Source organism: Hippopotamus amphibius, chromosome 17 (assembly GCF_030028045.1).
Source record: "Hippopotamus amphibius kiboko isolate mHipAmp2 chromosome 17, mHipAmp2.hap2, whole genome shotgun sequence".
In the NCBI taxonomy this organism is placed as follows: Eukaryota; Metazoa; Chordata; class Mammalia; order Artiodactyla; family Hippopotamidae; genus Hippopotamus; species Hippopotamus amphibius.
In genome coordinates, this window is record NC_080202.1 from 6,944,537 (window position 1) to 6,961,925 (window position 17,389).

Sequence of the window (17,389 nt, forward strand, 5' to 3'; positions counted from 1 at the left end):
GACACCATCACGCCCACCCACCCACGCACCCAGAGCTGACTGTCCAGCCCGGCCCACACAGCCTCACCCATGGGGAACAGCAAAAGTGGAGCCCTGTCCAAGGAGATCCTGGAGGAGCTGCAGCTGAACACCAAGTTCACGGAGGAGGAGCTGAGTAGCTGGTACCAGTCCTTCCTGAAGGAATGCCCCAGCGGCCGCATCACCAGGCAGGAGTTCCAGACCATCTACTCCAAGTTCTTCCCCGAGGCCGACCCCAAGGCCTACGCCCAGCACGTGTTCCGCAGCTTCGATGCCAACAGCGACGGCACCTTGGACTTCAAGGAGTACGTCATCGCCCTGCACATGACCAGCGTGGGCAAGACCAACCAGAAACTGGAGTGGGCCTTCTCCCTCTACGATGTGGACGGCAACGGGACCATCAGCAAGAACGAAGTGCTGGAGATCGTCACGGTCAGTGTCAGCCTCCGCTCTTACAGCTGAGCAGGACGGGGGTCGCCCAGGATCAGGACCCCCTGCTGCTGCCACTTCTGCACTGAGGGCCTGGCTGGGGATGGGGCTGGAGGGCCGAGTGGGGAGCCGGGCTTTGTGACTCAGTGGCTCTGAGCATGGGGTCAGGAGGGGCCTCCAACAGACCGATATTAATAGAGGGCTGGGCATGTTCCCACAGCCTCATTTTCTGCCTAAAAAAGAAGAATCTGGGTATTTCCCAATTTACCTTTATTGTTTCCTTCTTTCCTTCTTTCCCTCCCACCTTCCTTCCTTTCTTCATTAAAATGTCCTTCAAAACCTTCAACAGGACACTCTCAGATTCTTTCACAAGTCATTTTATAGATAGATGATAGGTAGATGATAGAAAGATAGATGATAGATGATAGATAGATGATAGATAGATGATAGATAGACGATAGATAGACGATAGAAAGATAGATGATAGATGATTGATAGATAGATAGATAGATAGATAGATAGATAGATAGATAGATGATAGATAGATATAGATATTTTGGCCACACGGCTTGTGGGATCTTAGTTCCCCGACCAGGGATTGAACCTGGGGTCACAGCCATGGCAGTGAAAGCGCAGAGTCCTAACCACTGGACTACCAGGGAAGTTCCTCACAAGTCATTTTAAAGACACAACATGTTTCAAATACGTCAGCCCAGGACCAGATCATCTGTTAAGATTTTTAGGTGTCTGGAAAATAGTTTTATTTAATATGTAAGTAATTCATGCAATTTAGAAACCTATGCAAAAGAAAATGAAAATCACCTTTAATTTCATCATCCAGAGAAAACTACTGTCATCATATGGGCATATATCTTTCCAGTCTTTTATTTATATATTTTAAAATAATTTTAGAACTATGACATATTCCCATATGGTGTTTATCATGCTTTTGTTCAGCCACTATTTAATTATGAATGTTTTCAATATCAAACCATGTTTAATAGCTGCTTAGAATTCCACCTTATGGACGTATGATCAAATTATTTAATCATTCCTGTATTTTTGGACAATGAGGATGCTTCTATTTTTTCCTATGACATCATTTCTACTTCCCTTCATTTAGCATCATTTCACTGGATCTTTTTTTTTGTCCCCCACCCCATGCCACTTTCTTTATTTCTCTAATTCCAGTCCTGCTAAGAGAGAGAATATTTTTCATATTTTATATAATTTTTGATGCATTTGCAATCCTGATTTCATTCACACCATTCTTCCGCCTTATTAGGAGAAATAAACTAGCCGAGCGTTGCAGCTTGTGGTCAGTGGACTGACCGTGCATGGGTCTCCCATTAGGGGCAGGTGTGTGTGGGAACCTCACTGGCCTCTGGGCGCAGCCTGCAGAGCAAGCTCCCCTGGATGGGCAGGTGCCCAGGATGGGGGACCATGCCCTCAGAACCACCTAAAGGATGCCAGGCCCAACAGAGGCCTATGAGTTGGTGCTCCTTCAGGGAAAGGAGGAAGAAGGGGAGGAAGCGGGGTAGGGAGGGGAGGGGAGGGGGAGGAAAGGGAGCAGAGATGGGGGCGGGGCGCATCCACGGCTGAGGCTATGCACGACTACGCCAAGCCTTTGCTGTTCACCAGGTCCAAGGTCACTGGCCTAGGAGTCCACACGTGTGGATTCTGATCAGCTATACCACCACCAAGCTGCGTGGCCTTGGGAAAACCGTATAACCTCCCAGCACCCAGGGTGAAGATGCAATAGTCCTTTCTTGGTCCATTCACCGAGGCCCTGACCATCTCTCCTTGGTATTAGAAGCAGGGCTGGCCAGCAGCCAGTCACCATCAGCCTTTAGCCATCCTGCCTGCACATGGTTCCCTGGCTCAGGACAGACAGGGGAGCTAAGGGAGCCACCGTACTCAGTGCTGGGCTCTGAGTGCTGTCAGCGAGGCTGGGCCCCAGCTGCTAGGTTTGATTTCCTTGCTTCTCTTGTTACAGCACAGGGAGCTGACAGGGGGCTTCCAAAGCTGCTGGTCTTCCCTCCAGGTTAATTTCATAGGCATTACTGCCCCTGCCTGGCTGGCTCCCCTGTGTCTCCAAGGCGTCCCTGCCCCAACACTTAGGTCACAAGCTGGGACACTCAAGGCTGGGGAGCCACAAACTTGAGTGTCCACTCTGGGCCTGGCCAGCCCTGGAGTCACTGAGCTGGGGGGGTCCTAGTAACCTGGAGCTGAAAGGGCACATCGAGACCACCTTGTCCCTTTCCCTGCTCACAGGTTGGGAGGCACTTCCTGCTTTGCTGGACATCATCCGTCCAGCTCCCTTATTAGCAAGACTAGAGGGAGGATCCTTGAGCTTTAAGCTAAACCTTTCTCTGGATCCCTCCCTGAGCAGAAGGGTAAATGAGGGGCTTCCCAAGACCTTCCCCAGCCCCCAGATGCTCTCCAAGACATTCCAGGAATAACATGCAATGCAAGTACAGAGGTTCTAGAACCAAACTTGCCTGGGTTAGAATTGCCACTGTTCTGCTTCTAGCTGGGTGACTTCTAGCAAGTTAGTTGACTCAGTTTCTTCATCTGTGAAATAGGGCCAATAACACCCACCTCATGAAGCTGTCAAGAGTTTATATGTAAAAACACTTAGAAAAGTGCACACGTTAATCAATTAACAAATATTAGCCCTTATTACCATAAGCCAACTCGGCTGGGCAACCAAGGTACCACCTGGACCCAGAAGAAGCTGTCGATATTCTAAAACTTCTGGGCAGTGGAGTTCAGGGTAGCAGTTCCCGAACTGCAGCCTCAGGGCTGCTATGGGATTATCATCAGGAAGCTTTTTATTTCTTATTTTAATTTTTTAATAAGATGAAAGTAATGTGTCTACAGGGGCAGGAAATTGAAACAGTGCAGAAAGGGACAAAATAAGAAGAGAAAGCCATCTTCACCCCTCCCCCAAACCCCCTGTCCCTTCTGAGGATCTCAAAAGCTCAGACATCCCGTCCCCACTCCCGGGAACGTGGGTTCAGTAGGGTGGGCTGGTGCCTGGTATCGCAGTCTAAACTCTGCCGTGGTGCATCCTGGTCAGCGACTTGGGTTCCCCCAGAATTGCTCCTTCTGATGGGTTCTCCCTCTTGATTCGGTGCAGGCTATTTTCAAGATGATCAGTCCTGAGGACGTGAAGCATCTTCCGGAAGATGAGAACACCCCAGAGAAGCGAGCTGAGAAGATCTGGGGGTTCTTTGGCAAGAAGGATGATGGTGAATTACTTCTCCTTCCTAGCCTTTCATGTCACAGTCATGGGCTGTGGCCTAGAGACCCCGACACGATTGACCCTTCCGAGCCCAGTGCCCAGGCCAGACTGAGGCCCCCTTCTCCCACTGCAGAGCTGTCAGAAGGGATTTCGTGGGGAGGGAGCGGAACGGTCAGCGGGCAGCTGTGGGGTCCCTCTGCAGCTGATGGGAAATGGATGGTGCCACATCCCACTGCTCACAAAACTCCATCGCTGCCTGAGATTCTCTGGGGGAGGAGGAAGGCTCTAAATGATGGAGCGCTTTGGAAGACAAAAACATTTTTTATTAAGACAGAGTTAACCCATATTGAAGGAATAGTAAACAGTCAAGGCAGTAGCCCATTAGCAGTTTGTATGCAAATGGCAAGTTTAGAGGCTTCGCAAGCAAATCACTTTCTTTTTTTCAATAGAGTGCCCATTTTTTTTAGACACTGGTTTACTTGTTTATAAGAATGCCTTCTGCACGGTTGGGGTCAGAGTGAACCTCACTTCAGACTACATCTGAATTAGCATGGAGTCCCAAGTAAGTGGGGTCTCCAATTTAAATGGTTTTACTTTAGGAAGTTAGTTTGGGTCCCCTGCTCCTCACCCCCAAGCACCACCAGATGGGATTAGATTTCAGTTACAAGGGTGAGTCAAAAATTATCTGCTCTCTTGCTGTGGAATTTCTACAGCCAGAGTAGGGATAATTTTTGACTCACCCTCGTAGATTTCAAGAGATTGATGGGTAGGGGGAAGGCCTATGAGGGAAAATGGAGAGGGATCTGGAGGAGGCTGGGAAAGCCATCAGAATGCAAAACAGATGAAACATTTATGGGCAGAGGCAAGGAAAGCAGGTTGGGTATGAAAAGCCTTAGACTGCAGTGTTGGGCTAGGAAACTCTTGGCAAAGCTGAAGGGGTGTCCTTGAGCCCCTTCTTCCAGGAGCTGGGCTGTCTTGGCTCCTTCCCCTGTTCAGCCTGGCTGGGGGCAGCCATGGGAAGCGTGGTCTTGCCTTGAAAGCGGTGATGCGTTCCAGAACTGGGTGGGGGGGGCTGCTGGTGCATGAGGTCCATGTCCAACTCGGGAAGGGCACAGGAGAGGGACTGGTGTCAGATGGGGGCTGCACACTTGCAGGACCACAGGGGCCAGGATGATGAACGTGAGAGAAATGGACAGCAGCCCTACTAAGTGATGGGTAGGGACTGGCAAACAGTGGGGTGTGAGGGTCTGTCTGGTCTTACGGCTTCTGGTCAGTTGTTGCCACCTGGGAATACAGAGCCACTGGGCCCCCACCATCTGATCTGTTAAAAGAGAGGCCAGCAATTGAGATTTTTAAAATCCGAAGTGCCTCAACTGATGAAACACTGCGTAGTCCAGACACATCTGAGGAACTGGTACCGGCCCCTTTCGTGATCTCTGGGGCAATCTCCTACCAGGGTTCCAGGGCACAGGCCTGAGCAGGATGCTAAATAAGAACCCTACTGGTCTGCAGTCCAGGAAGAAGGAAGATTAGCAACCAGATCTTTGAGGTTAGGGCCAGAACTAGGGCAAGGAACGTGAGGTGTCCTGGCACAAAATTTAAGGAGGCACCCATTCTCAGGTGCCAGCCCTGTGCTCACACGGCCCTGAAAGTCAGAGCCTCCTTCAATTTTGCCGGGCAGGCACCTGCCTTGCCTCACTCAGAGGTCACCTCCGCTTTGAGCACCTTCTCTTGGCCACTTAAGATGCTCCTGGTGGCACCCTTCCCCGCTGGCTCTTTAACCCCCATCCTGACATCCCACTGCGTCTGCCATGGGCTGAGTCCCTTGTTTTGCTACTTGCTAACTTGGAAACTGACCCAGGTGCATGTCACAGGAGATGGCAGTGCTCCTGCCAGGTGACTAGTGTTTTCTCATGGCCCATCTGGAGACAATGGCTCATACCAGAATCAAGTTCTGATGGTTCTCACACATTTAAGCTATGTGTGAGGCCGATAGGGCAGCTGGGATTTTAAAAATCCAAATTTCATCACCCTGACCTGCACAGGGAACCAGCCTGGGTCCTAATCCAGGAAGGATTAAGCTTGCCCAAAAGGCCTGGAACATAAGCCAATGGAGAAACCCAATTCAGCTCACCCAGGCTTCACTGAGCACCTACTACATGCAGGACCGAGCCTAGCCATGAGCAGGAAGGAACACCTGTCTCATTCTAGAGTCATTTCTACAGGTGACTGTCTTCCCATTAGACCAACAGTTTCCCAGGCCAGAGGACATTATCTCACTCCCTTCCATGCCACACCCTGCCCTCTGCCCCCTGCAATGACCTCAGCCCCAAACACAATGACTCTGGCACAGAGGAAGGGCTTAGTGAGTGCATTTAACTGGATAGAACTGCATTCTTGCCCATAAGTCGGGGGCAAGGCTCTCTCTTGTCCCAAATGGGGAGGAAGATCAGGGATGAAGAGATGCCTAGGAAATGATCACCAACCAATCAGAAGAGACACAGCACTAGTCAGCCTGCTGGAGGCCCTGCAGTGCCTGTCCTTAACCCTATCGTTGCTGGTTCCTGGGGAGGTCCAGAGATCCTAGGGTGGAGTCAGGGGTGGGGTCACCCTCAGGGGCACTGAGACTCAGTATTTTCATAATAGATCCATCCTTACTGGGTATGCTGGCTGAGGTCAGCTATCGCGGCTGGAAACAGCCTATCCTGACTGTGGTGCTTTTCCTCCTGTGCACAGATAAACTTACAGAGAAAGAGTTCATCGAGGGGACCCTGGCCAATAAGGAAATTCTGCGACTGATCCAGTTTGAACCTCAAAAAGTGAAGGAGAAATTGAAGGAAAAGAAACCCTGATGTCAACTGCTCAGGTCTCCTCTCCGATGCCCCCCAAACACATATGTGCACACACCCCCGGGGCTGGGAGAGCCTCCAACCCACAGCTCATTAAACCCTCAGCACAGCTCCCAGCCAAATGGAAGTGTCTTTAGCAATTCACCAAGCCCCGCCCACTCTACCTGCCCGCCTCCCCTCCCCACCCCCGCCAGCCCAGGCCTCCCTAATAATCCCAGGATTAGGTCACAGAAGCCCTAAATATCGCCCCCGTGTAAGCTCCTTTGTGGATTGTTGGGTAAGCAGGTTCCAATAAATGCAAGAGGAGCCGGGCACACAGCTGACTGGTCATTCTCGAACTGGAAAGGGAAATGATTTCTGTTGCCTCAGCCTCAAAGACAAAGCTGTGTGCTGTTGCAGTCATAGACCAGGGCGTGGGGACTGTGCTGCTGAAGGAAACAGACACGGCCCTGTCCTCCTAAATCTCAGGGTGCAGAGGGGACCACAGACCTTGAAGAAGCCGGTAAAGGTGGTGGTTACCATGGAGACACGCAAAGCACTGTGGGAAGATACAACAGGAGGGGCCCACTTGTCCGGAGACAGGGAAGCTGTTCCTGATGAGGAGGGATTTCAATTAAGACTCGGTGGATTGTCTTGGGGGAAAGATGGGGGTGGGGAAGCAGTGTGTCTCAGAGACCCTGAGGCAGGAATGAGCATTTCAAGTTCTAGGACTGTGAGAAGGCCAGTGTAGCCGGAGAGCAGGGGGGAGGAGGGAGAGCAAATTGTGAGTTAAGGCTCCAAAGCAGGCAGGGGCCAGACCTTGTAGCGCCTTCCCTGAAGCCCAGGGGAAGACCTAGGGTTCACCGTGGGGGTGGTGGGTACCATGTGGGGTTTGAGGTAGGAGGGATTTATGTTTGTAAGAGGGCCCTCCTGCAGGGTAGAAATAAATCAGAGGGGCAAGACTGGGGCCTGGAGATCACACTCCTACAGTCGCCCAGGTGGCCTGGGCCAGGGGAACAGCAGTGGGATAGAGAGAACGGGACCTGCTCGGGAGATATTTCTGAGGTAGCATCCACCTGACTGGTACAGGAGAGGAGCAGGAGCAAGGATGGCAGCCAGGTGTGCAGTGTGGGTGCCGGGTGAATGGTGATGTCATCCACCAAGATGGGAAACCCAGGGAGAGATGCTGGTTTCAGGGGCTGATGACAAGTTCAGTTTTGATGCGCTGCAAGGTGAAGACAGATGTCCCTGAGGCCCCGATTTTTAGGCACAAGGAAAAGGAGGCACAGAGACAGCGAGCAGCTCGCCCAGGGTCAGCTAATGAGAGGAGGCCAGGCCAGCGCTGCCCACTGGCCCACACTGCCTTATCAGTGCTCCAAGGCCTGGGACACCTTGGAGCTCCACGGGTGGGTTCTCGAGGTCATTGCGTTCATTGTTCTGAAAGCTCATTTATTCTCCAGCCTTAAGTTCCAAGACGAGGTCAGAAAAATATGCAGATGTCCTGGACACTTGAGCAACCTGTGTGCAACCCCCTGGGGCTGGGGAGTCCCCATCTGCTGGTGGGGTGGGGGGATCACCCCCCCTTTAGCAACCGCAATGACACAATCACCGCCTCCGGAAAGTGCTGCTCTTTTGTGGAGGGTGAACTTGAGAGTCACCATAACACTTAAGGATGGAGCATTTCCTAGAAACCAGGCATCCTGCTAGACGCTCAGTATTATTTCATTGATGGGGGCGTTGTTATCCCCATACTATCGATGAGGACACTGGGGCCACAAAGTAAGAGTAGGATCTGGTACTCAAATCAGAGTCCCTTTGACTACACCAGGCTGCCTCAATAGTTTTCACCTGGACGTGACAGGACAGAGAATTCTGGGATTGCACAGCATCGGGACTGGAAGTGGGGTGGGGGTGGGGAGCTACCCAGCATCTGGCCCAGTGGTTCTGGGAGGAGGAGAGTAATAACCTGCCCAAGATAACCCTCCAGTATCAGACACAGCAGGCTGCCCAGGAGCCACCTAGGAGGGAGAAGAAAGACCCAGGCTGGTCTAGGGATAGAACCAAAGGGCTCAGTGCCTCACTCTAGGGCTCTTTCCACACACTGCCCTCCATGCGTGAATCTGGCTGATTGGGGTTTTAAGTTGGGGGCTTTTCACTTCTGAGTTCAAGGCATCCATGTCACTGGAGTCTAAAAAGATAGACATTGCCTAATAACCTTGTTGGTCTGTGGTTTAATGAAAGACACAAAAAGGCCATTAGATCTTCTATTGGCCAGTGGAGAACCCAAAAGTCATAATCTAATTAGCACATCTTCTGTTAGCTTGGGGTGGCAGGACCACTTGGGCTGGGATCCTGTACAGCTCTAGGACACTCTGTGGGGATGATGTTAAGAGACCTTGGAGGCAGTGTAAAGTCCAACTTGACTGAAGAGAAGAGAATGAGGTAGAGATGGTGATGAGCTATTCATCAAGACTCTTCCAGATGCAAAGAATGGAAGACCCAACGTCAGTTGTTGTGGCACAAATATTATTGACTTGTATAACTGAAACTCCAGGAGTAGTACCAGCTTTAGGTCAGGCTTAATCCAGGGTCTCAGGGCTCTTTCTCCATCTCTTGGTTCTGCTCTCTTGTGGAGTCTCCATTCCCAGCCAGGCTTCTCCCCCAAGAGAGCTACCAGTACATCCAGGCTTAGTTCTTCAAGGTTCCAGTTTCAGCAAACAAGAAAAAAACACTTTTTTTGTCAAAAGTCCCAGGACTGTCTCTCATTGGCTCTAGTTGGTTCTACGTCCATCCTTGACCCAATGTCAGGTGCCAGGAGGATGTCATGCTCAGACTGGCCAAGCACATTTTCATGCCTATCCTTGGGGCTTAGGATGGAATTGGAATGACTCAAACTTCATGGACTGAGTGGAAGATGTGTGATTTCCAAGAGGAAAATTTTGGTGCTGTTAGTATAAAAGGGGTGAATTGTAAAAACAGACGTCCACTATAGAGGCTTTGGGGAGGTCACTTCACATCTCTGAACTTCTGCTTCATCATGTACATGGAAACTCACAAGCAGAAATGAACTCATCAAGAACAGTAACCCAAACTGCTCTCACAGGGTCCCAGCCTCTTGTGCAGTGGGCCTTGGGCATTTCTTAGCATCCCAGGAGGCTCCCCAGACAAATTCATCAATAGGTCCCTCAGTGCCAGGTGCCATTGCTGCCACCAGTCACCACATTTCCACCACAGCCAAGGCTACAGTGCTTCCCATGTGCCCAAGCTGTGTGCTGGGCTCTTTTCAGGGTTCACCAGCCATCAATGCTTCTAGAAAGTGTCCTAGGTGATTGCCAAGCCAGGATTGAGACCCACTAGACCAGATCTTTAAGGCAACAGCAAAGTGAATGATCTAGGGAGTGGTCTAGAAGAAGGGAAACACTTGCCTTCCATCCTTTTGACCTCTGACCTCTGCTTCTCTCTCCTACCTCTCTGCCCACTCCTCTTGGTCCCTGAGACAATGGAGCACCCAGGTCCCCAGGTTTAATACTGCAGGTCTTTTTCCCACTTCTGGCCAGGAACAGTGCATCAGATTCTCCAGAGGCAGAGACCTTCAGCTCCAGTGAGAAACCGATGTAAAAGAATCAACAAAATACAAATCAAATTAAACTTATTTTAATCATTAGCAGAACAAGAGCAAGAGGCGTGTGTGTGTGTGTGTGTGTGTGTGTGTGTGTGTGTGTGTGCGCGCGCGCGCGCGCGCGTGCGCGCGCGCACCCATGCGCCACCCCATTTGCGGAGTAAGCAGGGAGGACATATTTACAAGTGCTTAAAAAACAGTTCCTTCTATTAGTGGCCAGGTCCTGGATAACGGACTCCGACAGTATCCGATGCTCCCAAGACGTTTCTGTCTTGTCTCCTCTGTTGAATATGTTCTGAACCTACTCTGGACCAGCTATGCTGGGTACCAGCTGGGAATATGACATGGCCCAGCTTTCTAGGTGCTAATAGGCTGATGAGAAACATCAGAGATTTTTGCAGAAAGGAAGAACTAGGACATATATTTTAATGATTGAACCGTGGACAATCTGGACACCAAAAACCAAACCTTTGCTTTGTTATGTACTTGCCTAATGTCACTGCTTCAGTTTTTCCTGATGCAGAGCCGAGCCAGGACTAGGGGGAGGGGAAAATGAGCACTGGCCTCGGGTGCAAAATTTAAGATGGGCGACAAAAAGCTCAGTAATCAAGTTAAATAATATTTTGATGCAATCGTTTAAAAATAAAAATTAATGCTAAAATGTCCATGATGAGAGAAATATCAAAATTTTAAAAAGTCAGGACCAGATCCTGCATCTGCGTCTCATGGCCCCACTTGCTTCACCCTCATTCCAGACTTGGTTCCAATAAAATGTCATTTTTATAAATGGCCTGTGGGCTTTAGCTCGCAGATTTGATTTCTTTAAATATTGCATTAAAATATTACTTATTTTGATGATTGCGTGTTTTTTTAGTACTCTCTTAAATTTTGCACCTGAACTAACTCCTCACCCTGGTCCCTGTCCTGCTGAAGAGTGTCCTCGAAATGGAATTGCTAGGTGAAATACAGGATGTGCAGTACATTTGAATTTCACGTAAAGTATATCCTGTGGGATATACTTAGACCATCATACTATTCATTTATCCGAAAGTCAAATTTAATTGAGAATTGTGTATTTTTAATTGCAAAATCTGACAACCCTGCTTGGTAAGCATCATATCACCACCTCCCCTTAATATAAGGCAGGACTTGGTCCCACAGCAACATACCCCAGCCGCCATGTACACATACATTTTACACACTATAAAAGCGACGCTCCTGAGCCCTGACACCCTGTTTCCATAGAACACTCCCCCCTTGACCTTCCTCAGCCTCCTGCCTTACAGTTTCAGCCACTGAGCCTGACCCTAATTGCCTGGACCCTCCTCAGCCTCCAGAAGCACCCTCCACTCAGGGTCTGCCGCACAACTCATTCCCCATCAATAGACCAGGTGCCACAGCTCCAGCCCTCTCGGTGCCCCCTTGACGTGTCCAGATCAGCCACAGTCCTCTCATTTCACCTGGGCACCCTCCCGCTCTCAGCATCCATTTCCATACAAGGAGTGGGATTCTTATCCGTGGGGACTCAAGGTGGGGAGATCAGTGGGCAAACCTCCCAGAGCAGCAGGTGCCAGCTATTCAGGTATCAACAGCAAACAAAAATGGCAGAGAACGGTAGGCAAGTAAGGCTTGAAGAAGCCAAGCTCAGAAAGGCAGGTGGAGCCAGAAAGGTGAGAAAATGACCAATGGCAACGTTCAGGGGGCCCTGGGTGCTGGGGCCAACCCTCCAAGGAAGGATTGGGCTTGTTGCAGATCAAACAGAACCGCTGATGCCCATGGATGAGAACTGAGATGGGGAGAGGGAAGGAAGACTCGATAAGAGAGGACAAGGAGACAAGGGAAGGAGAGAGGTCCACACTGTTGCAGAAGGGCAAGCGTGTCACAGCTGAACTCCGCTGGCCTCATCCCACCAGCGGCCAGCTCAGAGGGGCGTCTGGCTCCGGGTTTTCAAACTGTGGGCTTGTATCACAATTACCTAGGATACTTGTTATACAATTCCCATCACCAGCCATCACCCTAGATGCACCCTCTTGGAATCTCTGCCATGAGTCAGACACGACATTTGAAACACTTTGCAGGTGACCCTTGGACACCCTGAACTCGACTTCAGATAGGCACCTTGTAACATGAAGGTTAAAGGAAGGATAGCGGCTGGCCTCTATTTCATAGCACACATCTCTCTGTACCCTAGGGCTCCATTCACTCGAATTTAGGGCCAGCCCGGGAGGCTGGTGGTCATTCTGGAAAACACACCTGTGAGGGTGATGAGGATGACAAGGGCAGGCAGAAACAGTGAGTGTATGAAGCCTCTGTGGTCCAGGGCAGGATAAGCCTGGAGAGAGACATCCCGTTGGAGTTGGGCGGGGTGACGTCACGTCGGACTGGGCCGGGTGCACGGGAAGGGTGCTGAGTCTGCGCCCACAAAATCAATATCGTCCAGCTTAGCCACCTCCTCCCCCCGCGTGTCTCAGAAGTCCCCAGGGAGCGGAGCCAGCGCGGTGGGCTCCTGCCTAGATCTCACTCTCCTCGAGAATTTCCTCCATGGTGTGGACCAGAGTGAAGTCCCCCTCGCTGCTCTCCGACAGGCTGCTGCCCCGGGGCCAGGCTGCGTGGCCCTGGCGGGGAGGGGTGCCCGCCTCCCTCAGGCCCACCGCGGTCAAATGCAGGAGCCGCCCACCACCGGGCAGTGGCCGTGCCTTCTGCAGCTTCCCAGGGCCGGTCCCCTCCGAGAGCTTCTTGGGACACTTCCCCAGGAATCGGAAGTTCTTCCCCAGGACCCAGGCTCTGCAGCCCGAGTGGTGGGCTAGCAAGAAGCGGGCCCACTGCTTCCGCAGCTCAGCCTTCACCTGCCAGGTGAGAAGGGAGGGGTTACTGCCTGGGAGTCATTGAGTCCTGTGTCCACACAGCAAATGTGTATTGAGTGACTACACTGGACCACCCCTGGGAAACCTACCTTCTCACTGAGGGAAACCAACAAAGAGAATCAAACTACATGCGAGCAGAGTAGATGGTAGTACACCGTGAGGCTTTTAAGCAGAATGGGGTGAGGAGACAAAAATCTGAGATACAGTGTTCAGAAAAGGACTGTGTGGAGGTGGCTTGTGAGACCTGCCTAGTGGATCAGGGGTCCCTGCAGGAAGATATAGAACAGGCTAGCAGTGAGCGAGATGGAAGAGGTTTTGCTGTTAAAAGGCTTACATTCTAGTGGAAAGAGACAGAAATCCGTATTTAAACCTGGGATGGGGGGAGGGGAAGATGAAAGGGAGCCCGAAATTCCTCTGCCCCTCCCCCTTTCAAGCTTCTTTCCAGGGGAGCAGAGAGCTGTTTGGGCCTCTGCAATGATATTAATGATAAAAATAATTGTTGTTGCCAGGCATAGGACCTTTACCATGCACGCCCAGGGCAGCACTGCAGGGTAGGGACCGTCGTTATTCCCATTTTACAGAGGAGGAAACTGAGGCTCAAAGAGCCACAGTGACCTGACTAACATAGAGCTCCTAAGTGGGTGAGTCAAGGCTTGAATGTAGATTTTTGGACTCCAGAGTTCCAGCTGGTTCTATCACAGTTTGACACTCCCAGCGCGGCTCCAGCGGGGCCACGGTTGGGTTCTGTAAAGAAAACTCGTCCCAATACCTTTCCCCATTGGTCTCAGCTGCCTGCTGTTCTCTCTACTGGATGCCCATGGTACCCATTTGTCCCAAGACATGCTGGTCACTGCACGTCCCCCCATGGTACCATCATGTAAACTGGACCCTCCGGGGGCAGTAGGATGCCAGCCCCAGCCTCACAGAAAGCTAGGATGGCAGCATGGAAAACATACCTCTCCATTGGCAAAGCAATACTGCAAGGCCACGAGTAGTCCCTGGAATGAGAGGAAGAGGTGGCGTGAAGCTTGATTTGCTAGAAGATGTGTCTGAGGCTTACTTGGAAAATCTGCACACCAGCCCTAGTCCTAATAGCCCTTACAAGAGGCAGGCAGCTACTTGCTTGTACTGACTAGAGTGAGTCATACTGATTACATTAACTCAGATTTCCATGGGGTCCCTTCTTACTTTGACACCCACCACCCATCTCAGCCTAGGCATTTGCTTACGTGCTCGTAGGTCAATGATCATCAAACCCTAAAGGCTCTATGTCGTTCATTCAATTACATAAATACTGTATAAGGCGACTGTCCCATTTCTACTTGTTTACAGTGGGCAATGGCTAATTTTTTTTTTTTCTGGCCTGACTTATAGCCTTTCCTGACCCTCCCCTACTCCCTGGGCTTCTGGCAGGGCTGTCAATCATGTGGTCCTCATTTTCTAGCACCACAATTACCAGCCCAAATGGTCATGTGATCCAAGCATGGCCAATCTCAGTTCTTTTCATTGGGAAAGAAGAGAAGGTTGCCCCCTCTTCCCTGCGTTTGCCAGCTTCATAGTCAAAGTTAGTCTGGAGACACTCAAGGGCATCTTCCCAGCTACATGGAGTAAACCTGTCTGAGGATAAAGCCAACATAGAGAAAAGCAGAGACTGGAGATGGTCAGAGACAAATTTTGACGATATTGTTTGAGTACCTGGATCCAGCTATACCTGATCCTGAAATTTTCATTTTTGTGAGATAATAAATACCCCTTTCTCTTGTCAGAGTATTTCTTTTGAAAAGGTAGATTATTTCACGCCAGAGGTTTCCCATCACACTTAGATTAAAATACAGTATCCTAACTACAGGAGGAGCTAAGGTGATGTGGCCTTGTGTGTGTGTCACTGACCTCATCTTGTACCATACTTCCCCTTGGTCGCTGTAATCCAGCCACACGGGCCTTCTAGCTGCCTCCAGCATCTCAACCTAATGTATCATGTTGTTGTATACTAAGTGGGTCAAAACAATAAAGATTTATCATCTCACATACTTTCTATGGGCCAAGAATCTGGCCATGGCTTAGCTGGGAATTCCCGCTCAGGGTCATTCTTCTGGCAGCGGTCAAGACGTTGGCTGGAACTTTGGGCATCTGAAGGCTTGACTTGCTTCCAAGATGCTCACATGCCTGGCAAGCTGGTGCTGGCTGTTGGTAGGAAACCTCCATCTCCCTCCATAGAGCTTCTTGTGTGTCCTCATGACATGGCATCTGGCATCTCCCAGAGGGCGTGACCCAAGGGAGCAAGGCGGAAAGCTGCAGCCCTTTTCATGTCCTAGCTTTCAACATCACCCACTTTCATGTCCACAATACCCTAATGGTCGCACAGGTCAGCCCTATTCTGTGTGAGAGGGGGCTACTCAAGACTGTGAAAACCAAGAGGCAAAGGTGACCGGGGGTCATATTGGAGACTGGCTATCAGCTCATTTCTTCCTCAGGTCACACTGTGTTTTCTGGAACATTCTTTCCTCAAATCCCTGCCTAACTGACTTCTCAAAATTCAGGTCATAGCTCAAATATCTCCTAAGAGAGAAGTCTTTCCCCCCCACTCAATTTTGGGTAGCCGTTGCAGTCACAATCACAGTTCTCTATTTTATATTCTCCAGAATATAAACAACCAGAATTGTTCGTTATTTGTCAACTTGGTTATTACCTGTCCCTCCCCGCCTCCTCCCCCAAGCAGACGACCACCTTTATCTGGTCTTTTCACTGCCAGATCTCCAGCACCTGAAACAAATGCCTGGCGCGTGATGGCTCAATAATTGTTGAATAAATACATGACTGAGTGAATGAATGGAGTTGAGCTTCTGACACAGCTAAAAGCCTTGCCTCGTACAACGTCAGACTGTTTCTAAAATACGACGGCACAGTTTCCTTTCTGTTCTCTTCCTAGTTATTTAGAATTGTGGGCACAAGGATCACAACAAAAACAACAGTTCACCTTTCTACGGCATTTCCATTTACAAAGCATCCGTGCTGGGGATGGTTCAGTAAAAGGATAATCTCTTGAGGCTGGGGAATTTTTCTGAATGCGCTGCTTACCTACCAGAGGTTCGGAATCAAAGATGCCTAGTGAATGCTTGTGTCCACTGTTTTCCCAGATTCCTGTGCATCCGGATTTGTTAGAGCCACCCCCGCCCCCGGCGGTAACCTACGTGCCGAGGCTTTCCCTGTGATGTGAGGGTCGGTGGGACTTGGGCTGTGCATCTGATATCTTGGAGCTAAATATGCGTGCAGGACCCAGGGACTTGAGTGTTTATGGGATAAATCTCATAAAACGCCAGGACTTACAAGGAAAAGACACATTTCCAAACAGAGAGTGAAGGTCACAGTGCAGGCTGACTCTTCCATCTCTCTTGATAACATTTCTCTCATTTGCTGTTGCTAGCATGGGAGGTTTGGTACTGGGAAGGGAGCTGGAATTGAAAAAGGAATTATGTAATGTTTCTCTGGGGGAAGATTTTTATGTTTGTCCTTATGGAAGCCAGAGATCTCCATGCTGGCTCACGACATCAGTCACATGTTTGGATTCTGCGCAGGGGTGTGGAATTTTCCTTCTCTTGGGCACCTTTATTCCATGGCTGTGGCTCCTAAACGTGGTGGTGGTGGGGCATGGTGGTACCAGTTTACCATCCTCACACACGCAGTCTCCTTGGAGGGCCACAGCTGCCCTGTGCCGTCGGCAGGGCAGATGTTATTTGCCTTTGGGTCTATGCTGTTAGAAGCAGGGGGGTGCTTTCAGTGTGCCAGAAGTCTCACGGATGAGTTGCCTAAAATAGGATCCACATCACAGACGTGTCTTTCACATCTTCAGGTTCTTGAGTCATGGTTTGAGAAACATCCTGGAGTCTGGTTGACTCTTGCTCTCGATAAAGCAGGCGTGAAGGGAGCGGTCCCACGGACAGATGGCTCTCACATCATATGTCACCACCACTTGGCAGTCTCTCCAAAGATCCCCTGACAGCAGGAGGCTGCTGAGGTTCTCTAAGCAATGGGCCCTTGGGAGAGTGACGGGCCCTCCAAGGCAGCAAGGAAAAGAAGCTGTTGGGTCCAGTGCTGATTCCTATGGTGGAATCACTCACATACGACCCACGGAATGTGCACCTGCACACCCGCGTACCCACGCTCTCACCTCTGCCTGGCGGGCTGGAGGGCAACAGCAAGGGGTACTCAGAAGGTGGGCAGCCTCTGCCCACACACAAGCCTCTAAGTGTGTTCCTGGCTCTGTCTGCAGATCTGCTCTGATTCCTTACCTTCCTTGGAGGTGCCAGGTGGGGAGCAGAGCTCAGGCCACTGCAGGACCAATGATCAGTGTGTAGCTGGCCTCCAGAGATGGCCCCAGGGATGT

At 50.5% G+C, this 17,389-nt stretch overlaps 2 protein-coding genes across 2 annotated transcripts in view; one reads left to right on the forward strand and one right to left on the reverse strand.

The window, feature by feature from the left end:
* Positions 1-6,857, forward strand: RCVRN (recoverin). The gene is made up of 3 exons (XM_057716941.1): positions 1-450; positions 3,590-3,701; positions 6,431-6,857. The coding sequence occupies exons 1-3, from the start codon at positions 70-72 to the stop codon at positions 6,544-6,546; spliced, it is 609 nt and encodes a 202-aa protein (XP_057572924.1). The 5' UTR covers positions 1-69; the 3' UTR covers positions 6,547-6,857.
* A 5,748-nt stretch (positions 6,858-12,605) lies between these two features.
* GLP2R (glucagon like peptide 2 receptor) overlaps positions 12,606-17,389 on the reverse strand; it is a 56,860-nt gene continuing 52,076 nt past the window's right edge. The window contains exons 12-13 of the mRNA XM_057716355.1: positions 13,962-14,003; positions 12,606-12,987 (exon numbers count right to left, since the gene is read on the reverse strand). Coding sequence (XP_057572338.1) covers positions 12,652-12,987; positions 13,962-14,003 — 378 coding nt within the window. The 3' untranslated portion in view covers positions 12,606-12,651. The remainder of the gene's footprint in view (positions 12,988-13,961; positions 14,004-17,389) is intronic.